The sequence below is a fragment of the Castanea sativa genome, chromosome 1 (genome assembly GCF_040712315.1).
Source record: "Castanea sativa cultivar Marrone di Chiusa Pesio chromosome 1, ASM4071231v1".
Taxonomy (NCBI): domain Eukaryota; kingdom Viridiplantae; phylum Streptophyta; class Magnoliopsida; order Fagales; family Fagaceae; genus Castanea; species Castanea sativa.
In genome coordinates this window covers 45,012,315-45,024,294 of record NC_134013.1, presented here as the reverse complement: position 1 = coordinate 45,024,294, position 11,980 = coordinate 45,012,315, and the positions used below count along the sequence as shown (strand labels likewise).

The window sequence follows — 11,980 nt, the reverse complement described above, 5'->3', positions numbered from 1 at the left end:
TTGTCAGCTACACCAATCATCAAAGGATGAGCAACAGAACATACAGGGTCAAAGGGATTCAGACCCACAACAGTCCCAGGACATACAGGGTCAAAGGGATTCAGACCCACAACAGAACATACAGTCCTATTCATGGTACCGCTAGAATTCTACACAATTTCGAATTTCCTCTATGTAGAGGGGTAAATGGACTTGAATCAATGGCAAAGCCAATTTTAAAACGAGTCATAAAAAATAGTGCCAACATAATATGAAAGGGGAGGGCTATATTATTTAATATACACGTTAGCAAACTCTTTACCTTTTGGTTCACACAAGTTTGAGCAATTTTGTTGAATCACATTTTGGTTATGCAACTTTGTAAAATAATTCAGGAGATATCATAGGTTTAAAAACATGGATTATAGTTCTTCTAAAGTTCCTACAGAATCTACAACAATTGCATGTCTTTCAACGTTACAAGCGGAACATCTCAGGTTGAACTGGTATTAAAAGTTTAGTTGCGTGCCATTCATAATCACAAAGATGTATCTTTCAATACAACAGTAATATGACACGAGCGCCTTCTTATGGGATGAACTCTTCCACGAGCTTGAGGTCTAGCTTTTTTCCTAGTAGGACCCTCATTGACTTCAGCTTTACTAACTACTAAACTTGCTTCATTCAAACCCATGTTTTTACTAGCATTTGCCGCTGCAGAATAAACCAATTTGAGAATGGGATCACATGCTCGGTAAGGCATGAGTTCCAGTATCATAAGTGACTCCTCATAGGAACGCCCACGAATCTGATCAATTGCTCTTCGTGCTTTGTTAGCAGACATAGGTATGTATCGACCAATTGCGCGTGCTTCTGCATAAGAATCCTGCTTCCCCTTCTTTGTCACAATGCCTGTCGTATTTCATAAGCATATGAAACCTTTTATTTTACAAGTAAATGATCATTTGAGACTAGCTTCTCTGTTTTATTTCCATTAGATTATCCAACTAGACTTATCATACACAAAAGCATGAATACTTAAAGAGTAATATATGGGCATGCTGAAAAATATGAATCATGATTTCTTCAACATTCTCAGACATGTTCTGCATATAAATAAGCACACAGCCATAAATACCTCTTCTATTAAACAAAATCAAACACCACTGTTTCAATTCTCACAGGAAAGCTTCTAAGCAATTAGTCCATCTAAGCAAAGTGAATACAGATTAATGCTAAATTGGCTCAGGAAACTTTTAGATGATAGCAGTCAATAAATTACAAATCAACGATAAGTTGTGCTAAATTAATTAAGCCTTCTACATTTCTCCATTTTCATTCAATGCGTTCCGAGGAGTTAAAATTTACACCTTCAGCCTCATTATAATATGCCCCAGAAATCACCTTTTTGAGTGGCTTTCATCAAGCATCATTCCTTAACCACAAACCTGGACTTTGTATTCAGCAATTTAAAAATTAATAATAATGGAATCACCTATTGGCTGCATTAATTTCAGAATGAGGGTACTTACCTAGTTGCAGGTTGATATCTAATATCCCCAATGCTAAGAACCCAGGAGTTATTTTCCTTTTAGTAAATGATGATGTACAACCAAAGAGAGGAATGTGAAGATTTTTCTTTCTCAATTTCGGTCACTACTAGCATAATAAAGCTAAAACAAGTGCTTATTATTTTCAAATAATCATAGTTTTTGGCATACGAACAAACAGGTGGACAGGCAAAGAGTAGTATGTTAACATGTAGATCCACAAAGCAATTTGCACTCTCCCTATTCTTCAATTTATACTATTCCATCAATCCCCATTCTTACGGAAAAGTTATCAATCTTTTAGCAGTTGGCAATGGAATCATCCACCCCTAGGCTACAATATATCACCCTTCTCGCCACTACCCAGATAGGATATTGTCTAACAACCTTCATGGACTGACCATTCCATCCCAACTTCCATTGCGGCATGATACTGATACTCCCCTCATCACATTCACACCTCCACTATAGGCTATATAGTCCACTGAACAGAAGCAACGGCTCATCACAATCAAAATGATTTTGTTATGAATGCCTATCGACAATCACTGGGGACCACTTTCATTGGGTGGGTTTTTTCCATATGGGAGGAGCTAATCAAAATTCCAATGAAACGCAATTAATACTACAAAATTTCAAGCCAAAAAAAAAAACCTGTGGTGTAACAAGAACACATATATGATGTATCTGAAGCAAACCCAAAAAAAAGAAATAAATCTGGAGCATTAATAAATAAAAGAAATTATTTTGATCTAATCAAAGCAAGCAGATTGAGAAGGGGTACCTACCTTCAGATTGAGGTTGAGCTGTGGCGCGAGGGCGAGTTAGGACAGGGGCGTAATGGGTATTATTGGGAATGAAGGTAGTAGTTTTGAGCGTTAAAAGGTCATTATTAGGCTTTGGGAATCTCAGTGGGTGAATGGATGTGGCAGTGTTGGTGTTGGTGTTGGTGTTGGTGTTGGGAGGAATCTGAGAGTTTCGATGAAAGAGAGACAAGCGAGACATCGCGTGACAAAGAGTGAGAGCCATGGCCATGAGCTCAGTCAGACTCAGCGCAGGATAAGGTTTTTGCTTTTGGTTGAGAGGGGTTACAATTTTACAACATCCACAAAAGTGTGTCAACTAGTGTGCTAGTGTATTTAGGGTGGCGACTGGTTACTGGATCAAAAATAATAAGACAAAATAATTTCAATTTCATTTATTCATTTATAGAGAAAACACAGTGATAGTCTTAGCGAAAGGAGAAACACAACAAATTTTAAGTGATAAATTGTAATTGACTGTTACTTGTAAGCAAAAATATAATTTAAGTAGATTCAAATTAAAACTAATAATAATTTACTATCTAGAAATTATTGTAAGCATTTCTTTAATGAAAATAGTACAATATTATATATTTTACTATTTAAATAAGTTGTGAAATTTTTCAAAATTTATGGTAGCATTATTGTAAAAAATAAACTGCATAAAATATAAAAACAGCCATATAGATAGGGGGCAGTGCTAAGTATAACCAATATTTTTTTTTTTTTAAATATTCAATTTGTTTCTACACTTAACATTATTTCAAAACTATATTACTTCTCCTATTATTTAACTACCATTGGCCTTCCATGTGCCTTGTGTTTTTGCATTTAAATGGATGTTTGAAAAGGAAACAATTAGAACCTGTTTGGTTTCACTAAAAACACGTTTTCATTTTTTATTTTCTATGAGACCCATTACCTCAATGTATTTGGTTTCATTTTTACTCTCAGTTTTCAGAACTCAACATTTAAAAATGAGAACAACATTTTGGAGTTTTCAAAATTTGAGAACTAAGTTAAGTATAATTTTTTAAGGAAAAAAAAATCGCAAATGGGACCCATATCTGTGCCATTACTTGAGTCCAACGACTTTTTTCTTTTCCTCTCTCTCTCTCTCTCTCTCTCTCTCTCTCTCTCTCTCTCTCTCTCTCTCTCTCTCTCTCTCTCTGTTGAGTTTAGTAGTGTTTTTTTGGGTCTGGTAGGGGTGTGGCTGTTGGTGGAGAGTTTTGAGTGAGTCTTTCCATTTGTGGTGGTAATGGGTTTGTCATTAGTTTATGGGCCTCTCTCTCTCTCTCTCTCTCTCTCTCTCTCTCTGCTAGATCTCTAGCCTTCCTATTTTGGTTGAGTGTCTGTTAGTGGTGCTGATGGTGGTAGGTGTGGGTCACACTATATGATGGGTTTTTGCTTTTGCTATTATGGCTATTGGTGGTGTTGATGGTAGTGGGTTCTAGGTTTGTTGTTGGTGATGGTGTGTTATTAGTTGTTGCTAAATTTTTTGCTTTGTTGTCCTTGTAGCTCATGCCAAAAGGATGAAGAAGCTCAATTTTTGTGATTAAAGTATTGGGATTCCACAATAGGTGCTACCAATTCTTGGACTTAAAAAGTAAAAATGATCCTACAACCTTTAGCCTTTTTCATGCTCCTCCTATATTGCTTGCATTTCAGTTCCTTAATCAAGTAGGTTGTAGAGCAAGGTTGGTGACGAGTACTGAAAGTATGGGGTTCATCATATAGCTGGCAAACCTTTAGTCCACAGGCTCATCCATACAGGTGACAAGCATACAGTCCACAAGGTCGTTGTATGAGAAGACAACCATATGACATTGACGATGCAACCATTAATAGTTTCGTAACTAACGAGCTCCAACAGTTAGAAAGGCCAATCATAAGCTATTCAAACCTCCATTTAAATTCAGGCAGACGTTATTCAAACAACCAAAAGAGCCATTAAGAGGCCAACGACAGTTACACTAATAATGAGGCTCCCAACGACTATATCAAGGCTATAAATAAGCCACCAAAAGGTACACAATTCTAAATGTACATAATTACATTCTTTTTCTCTAAGAGATATTGAGAACTCTACTGACTAAATCATCAGAGAATCGTTGGCTACTGCCACTTTGGTGTCTCTCTCAATCTTTGCAAGGAAAGTGACCTCGTCATAAGCTCTGACGAGGCTATCGACTAATGAACATTTTTGGCATCATCAATTTGGCATCGTCTATGGGGAACATAGATCTGAATCATACAAATTTCCGTAGCTTTACCATTCAAACAACACAATGGATCCAAGTTCAGCAACCCCACTTGATCCAATGCACATGACCTAGCAGATTCAAACAATAGTAGTAAGTGTTGAAGAATTGACTAAGCAAAATGAGGAATTGAGGCAACGCCTCTCCCATGAGAATAGCAATATGCCTAATCCTCGCCAGCATAATCGAAACAATGATGATGACAAGGGCCATAGCCCCCCAACCAGCAATAGAGAAGAAAGTTCTAAACAAATGGAATGGTCCAATTCCAAGCAAACAGAGCAGCCCAATCGTAATAATGATGTGCTCTTAAAAAGACATGTGGAAAGAGATGGATGAGATGAAGAATGTTGTGAAAGGGAAATCAACCAAAAACTTAGATGTGATGATCAAAAGAACGGATTCACCATTCACTAGTGAAGTCCTAGAACGTCTACTCCCACAAAAGTTTAGACTCCCTCAATTGGAATCTTATGATAGGCATACAAACTCGTTAGATCATATAGAATCCTTTGAGATACTGTTGAACCTTCAGAAGACACCTGATAAAGTGATGTGTAGATCCTTCCCAACAACCCTTAAAGGTGCCACTAAAGTTTGGTTTAGCAAGTTAGAATCATCATCAATAGCAAACTTCAATTAGTTAAGTGATTTGTTTTTTCGACATTTCATCGGGGCTCAAAGGCACAAAAGGCCAACTTCCCATCTACTGACGGTAGAATAGTAAGAAGGAGAAACCATAAGGGTCTATATGAAACGCTTCAACCGAGCAGTCCTAGAAGTAGATGAAGCGAACGACCAAGTCCAACTAACGGCCTTCCAAGCTGGTTTGATGACTAAAGACTTCATTTTCTCCTTAGCCAAGACTCCACCAGCAACAATGATGGATCTCCTATTTAAAGTTCAAAAATATATGAACGGAGAAGACGCATTAATGGCAAAGGGGATGGATGACAAGCGAAAGATAGACGACCTCAACAAGCCTCAACACAAGACGAAAGAAAGAAGGATCGCTCCCCTAATTAGAAGAGTGAAAAGGGAAGCTCAAACCTCTTGAAAAAAAAATGGTGAATTTCACCCTTATAAATATGCCCATGGAAATAGTTTTGCTGTAGATCAAGGACAATCCAAGCTTGAAGTGGCCAAAGCCTTTGACTTCACTTCCACACAGATGAGATCAAAAGAAATATTGCCAATTCCACAAAGATCATGGCTACACTATTGAAGAGTGCAGAGATATGAAGGGGAAAATTGAAGAATTGATATAGAAGGGGAGATTACAGAAGTTCACGAAGAAGGACCATCATCATCACCAGGAAGAAGAAAAGCCCAAGCAAGCTGACGTCAAGAAAGATGATGAACAAGATGCCAGGGCCACTTTCGGTGAGTCAAGAATGATTACTTGAGGACCCGTCACTGGAGGATCATTCAAATCTTTATGAAAAGCCTACCAAAGATAGGTTAACAGTGTTCATGTAGGGCACCTAATGATGAAGTATAGAAGGACAGGAGTAGAGGAAATTGTGTTTTTGAAACGCGATGCCAGAGAAGTGAAATAGCCTCATGACGACCCTTTGGTAATTATGGTTACAATAAAGGGATATAACACTAGTCGAGTGTTGGTTGACAACGAGAATTCAGTAGACATCATATATATGACGGCCTTCCAACAAATGAAGATCGACCCAAAAAGGCTCCGTCCTTTTGAATTTCCCTTGATTAGTTTTAGTGGAGATCGAGTTTATCCAAGATGGATCATTTCCCTATCTATCACAACTAGAACCTACCTTGCATAGGTAACCAGAAATATTGACTTTCTCATAGTTGATTGCCTATTGTCCTATAATGTTATTTTAGAACGACTAACTCTTAATCGCTTATAAGCTGCTACTTTGATGTATTGTCTCAAAGTCAAATTTCCAACTGATCTTAGGATATGAGAGATTCAAGGGGACTAGGTATTAGCCTGAGATTGCTACCAAGCAGTACTTTTAGGGAAAGAAAACCATACCTAGATAGTCGAATAAAAGCAACAAGAACCAGTAGAAGAGTTGAAGACTGTGGAGTTGGTAGAAGGAGATGCATCCAAAACCACCAAGATAGGAACGACTCTACCTTCAGTAGTAGCAAACGACCTATATCCTTCCTAAAGGAAAGTCTGGATGTATTTGCCTAGACTTATGAAGACATGCCAAGTATAGATGAAAGTATCGTTGAATACGATCTAAATGTAGATCTGAAGAGGAAGCAGTCTAGTAGAGATGACAAGTATTCGCCCCCAAGCGAAACAAAGCCACCATAGAAATAGTAGAAAAGCTCCTGGTAATTGTAGATACAACGGGGAGTCACCACTTAGTTTTGCAATGACTTAGGAACTATGAATATAGCGTCCTCTTGAGGAAGAACCCTTTTTGATCTTACTACCAAAGTATGAGTTTAGAGTTTAGATACGGTTTTGGGAGGTGTTATGCACTCAAAACTGCCCAACCTTAGGGTTGGCTTCCTGTCATTGTGTCTTATGTCTTAACCCTGTTAAAGCCATATTCAATATTGTATTTACACACACACACTAGCATACATCTAAGCATAAAATCATGGCATCAATCATCCCAACACCTAATCATTCATCTATCATGGCATATCACAAAAAATCCTAACATGCATCTATCATGGCATCTCATATCAACTTAGCATTCATCTAGCATCATGTCATCATATCATATCCAAGACAGAAGCATGTGAACATTAAATCAAGGCTAAATATAGGCAGCAAATAATCATGGTATCTTCAATGGATCATTGGAAGACATTAAGAAAGCAAATATGCTTATTCAAACCACCATATTATATTTATCAACCCTAAACAAGATTATGCCACAAACAAATGCATGTACATATGAATGTATGACTTACCTCACTTACCTTACCGCATCACAGCACCTATGACATTAATGCATGAACATGTGAATGCGTGTTCATGGCATCAAAACAAAGATACTAAAGATAAACCCTAATTTAAACATGTGAAACACAAATGAACAATAAACATAGAACAAGAACTAATATCTATAAAAAAAAAAAAAAAAAAGGAATCAAAATAGAGGCATAACATGTGAAATAAGAATAGAAAACAAAGAAGAAAACCTGAATTAGGGTTTTTGGGTAGCAGCCTACGTGCACATGCAGAAGTCTACACATACAGGTCAAATGCATGCCAATGCATACTTTGACTTGCATGTGCATGCATAATGCATGCGTGTGCAAACTTGCTCAAAAACCCTAGCCTAGAAACGCAGCAAGCATAAAAACAAAGCAAACTTCAAAACAATAAATCTAACAACCTAACATACTTAGAAATACAAAGGCTATCTAAAACTAGGCTATGTAAACATATTAAGACATAAAACAAACAAAGAAACAAGATTAACAACAAGATTAAACAGGAAAGAGAGAAAAGAGTTTAGAACTCAATACCTCAAAACAAAAGCTCCTAGGCTTGATTTTGATTGTTCCCCTCAGTCAAATCTATTCACAATAAAAAACAATAGTGATTAGTAATCTTAAACTTAAAGATCAAGGCCAGAAAATGCCTCAATCAAAAGAAAATTAAATTGAGTATGTTTTGTGAAAAACTTCCTTTTTGATTCACTATTTTTAGTGAATCTTAGCATTTTCCTTTAGGATTTTTGTCTGTTTTAAAAATGTATCATGTATGACTATTTATATTGTGAAAATAGGGTTTTTGGAACGGCTCTCAAACAATGTGAGATTCATTCTAAACCTCAGTCTTTAATGTAGAAAACTTGCATTCCATAATTTTTGGAACCCTAAATGTGCACGTAGGCTCAGGCCTACGTGCACATGCATTAAGGCCATGCGCACAAGTAAATTCTTGCATATGTAGGCCAAGGATTCCATTGGCTTTAATTTTCCAAAAATATATTTATTTGCTCATTAAAAGTTATATTTTTCATTTTAACATTTCTCGAGTCAATTTAACATCTAATTGGGACCCGAGTCGTAAGGGGTACAAAATGCGGTGTCTATAGATGCCCCTCTTTTGTTTCGATGTATGGTTGGGGCCCAACCTATGCACATGACACACATCATGCATACATGGGGCTAGGTGCAACTCTAAAGAGTTGCGTGGGATTTGTATGTTTGAATTCCTACCTATGTTGCTCGGGAAATGAGTAATGACAGGTTCATTATCCCAAAACCTGGTTTGCTAATTGCAAGCAAAAGTCGAGTGACTCACTATCCTAGAGTCACTTAAAAGAAAAACTAACCAGGCCAACAACCACAAACATCAACCAAACAAACAAAGGTACTGTTATGAGCTTTAAAGGATACACATTTGTGGTGTCCATTTGGGGCTCTTGCCCCATACTTCTCTAGGTGGTACTTGTCTTCCATCTCCATCTATACCTAGTCTGGTGAGGCTTTTGCCTCGGGGTGACCTTGGTCTCTATCTCTATCTCTACCTCTTCCACTATGCCTGCATATTCAATTCCCAGAGGATATGTGCATAAGTTCTATATGATGCATCTGCATGTTCAATTCCCATAGGATATGTGAAAAATCTCTATATTGTATAGAGCCTGTGCCTTCATATTCGATTCCTGTAGGATATGTGCAAAAATTTGTATGATGTGCCTGCATGTTCAATTCTAGGAGGATATGTGCACAAGTTCTGTATTCTGACTTTTTTTGACTAGTGTGTGACTTGTGTCTGCATATTCAATTCCTATAGAATATGTGCATGAATTATGACTTGCATAGGATCTGTGCATGCATATTCAATTCCTATAGGATGTGTACAAATTCTTTGTTCTTCTTTCTAATTTATATGGGGTTCTGTGCTTTTATGTTCAATTCCCGTAGCATATGTGCATGAATTTTGTATTCTGACTTGTATGGGGTTTTGTGTCTACATGTTGAATTCCTGTAGGATATGTGCACAAATTTTGACTTGCTTGACTATTTTTGGATGAAGGATCCACTGAGGATATTTGAATTTCATGTTCAATTCTTGTAGAAACCCCCCTGGGGATATTTGAATTTTTTTTTGCTAAACTACACATAGTTTAGCGGGGAGGCCTAAATTACGTGTAGTTTAGCCACCAGGTGTGTTCTCGCCTCTTCAGTTTTTTTTCTCCAACGGTTACCAACCGTTTTTTTCTTTTCATTATTTTAATCTCCCTTACCTCTTCATATTCTCTCTAACTCTCTACAAAAACCCTCTACCTCTCTCTCATTCCTCATAATCTGACTCTTATCCCTTCCTTTCTTCAATCTCAACTTCTCTCTCAAACTCTCTCATCTCCTTCAACGGCACCTAAGTCCAAGAAGAGTTCTTACATCCTTTCCACCGATGTGTTTCATCTCACCTGCTGGAATAGAGCGGTAAGTCTGAATGGGGCTCCTTCCTTGACCTACAGATCACAACACCATCTTTCTGAACGTGTAAAGGCTGGATTGGTGAGTTATTCCATTTTTTTCCATTTTCCAAGTTTTTTCTTTTGATCTTCCATTTTGATACGTTTTTAGGCTTGTAAATGCTCGAGTTTTCTAAAGGATGGGTTTAGATGAAAACCTGACACTTTAGGAGGGGTAAGAACATGTTTAAGATGAGTTTTGGTTGAAAAAACATTGAAAATGTTGAAGAATGACCTTCTGTATGCATTCATGCGTGCGTAGGCATTTTCTTGCGCGTGTAGCCTATACTCATGCATACGTAGGCGCATTCTTGCGTGTGTGTATCTGTTTTTCAGTTCTTGCGCACGTAGGTTTCAGCCTGCACATGCGTGCAGAGTACTTGTGCACACAGCCTCATTCCTACGCGCGCATGCTACCTAACATAAACCCTATTTTGAGCATTTAAACTCCTTTTCCATCTATTTGCAATTTTAACATCATTCCTCACCATTTTTCCATCCAATTGTATGTCCCATGTCATATTTTGTCCTATTATGAATCCAATATCACTTTCCCACCATTCTTTTCACCTACTCATGAATTTAATCTCATTTTCTTTTTGCAGGTTTTACCTCCCTATTTCGGCAGAGGAAGTACCAACCAGGTACCGGTATGGTACGAAATTCTCAATGAGGAGACTCGGGGCCATATACATGTTGTGGGCTTCGAGCCCATTGTCCATTTTCTACCAGAGAGATCCGTTAGTGTTATCTTGGTGCAGACCTTGGTTGAGAGGTGGTGGGGCACTACCCACACCTTTCACATTGCTGATCGAGAGATGACCATCACTCCCCATGACTTCCACCACATGACTAGCCTGCGGTTTGATAGGGCCTTGATAAACTTGGAGGGCGAGTCAGACACTTGAGTGGGTCTAGAGTTACTTGGGAGGAGTTATGCCACAAAGATGATCCGCTATACCGACCTTGAGGTGGATTTCATGCGTCATCTACAGGAGCATGATGAGCTTGTTTAGCTTATGGGGAACCTCAAGTTGGAGGTGACCGAGTATTCCAAGCACCTATACGGTGGTGAAGGTGCCAGTGATGATGATGGTGATGGTGGTGGTGGTGGTGATGGTGGTGGTGGCGGAGGCTCAAAGTCGACTCCAAGCTATCAGTCGAGGAAGAGGCGTTTCTAGTGATTCTGCAGATAGACACAAACATAGACACAGACATAGATAGCATAACATAGCATACATTCTTACACTTTGGATTTGATTTGAGACATTGGGTTGAATTTAAGAACATCTTTCACATTTATGCTTTTATTTGGGATATGTACTTAAACTACAAACTTATGGAAACTTTATGCAATTATGCTATTTTTGATCTTTGATATTTGGAAATTCTAAGCTTGAATTCTGTTTAGAGTAGTTTTTAGGCTGTAAGAACTCACAGGAGGAGCTTTTGGAGAGAAAACACACTCAAAACAGGGGAAAACTTGGTTCTGCCTTCCTTCCTGCATGCGTAGACATGGGCCTGCGTACGTAGGTCTTGACCATGCATGCGCAGTCCTGACCCTACGTGTGTGTTCTGAGGGCTAGAAACTCTAATTTCCTCTATTCAAGTCCAAAATAACCGTTAAGGTCTCCAAACCTTCACCAAACACATCCTAGACTCAGAAAACACTTCTCAAAGCTTTCCAATGGCAGAATTCTTTCCTTTAGAGGTCTTGGCATGGATCAAGAAGCTTGGCCCTAGTTTCAAAAAGGCTCTCATCCCTTTTGGTCTTTCTTGCATCTTCCCATATCATCAAATCGAGGCGGATGAACCTCTCCTTCATACTATTGCCAACTTTTGGATTCCTACTTGGCTGAAACCCTCAATCCCTAATTTTTCTGAGGTCCTTAACCTAGCAGGATTCCTCTAATTTTTGCATGGATTGCCTTTCAGTTTTCAACTCATCG

General features: G+C 38.2%; 1 protein-coding gene across 1 annotated transcript; it reads right to left on the bottom strand.

Annotated features, from left to right (window-relative positions):
• Positions 1 to 318: 318 nt before the first annotated feature.
• On the bottom strand, positions 319 to 2,661 carry LOC142621817 (large ribosomal subunit protein uL22c-like). The gene is made up of 2 exons (XM_075795182.1): positions 2,318 to 2,661; positions 319 to 891 (listed from the first exon to the last, which is right to left on the bottom strand). The coding sequence occupies exons 1-2, from the start codon at positions 2,562 to 2,564 to the stop codon at positions 518 to 520; spliced, it is 621 nt and encodes a 206-aa protein (XP_075651297.1). The 5' UTR covers positions 2,565 to 2,661; the 3' UTR covers positions 319 to 517.
• Positions 2,662 to 11,980: the final 9,319 nt, after the last annotated feature.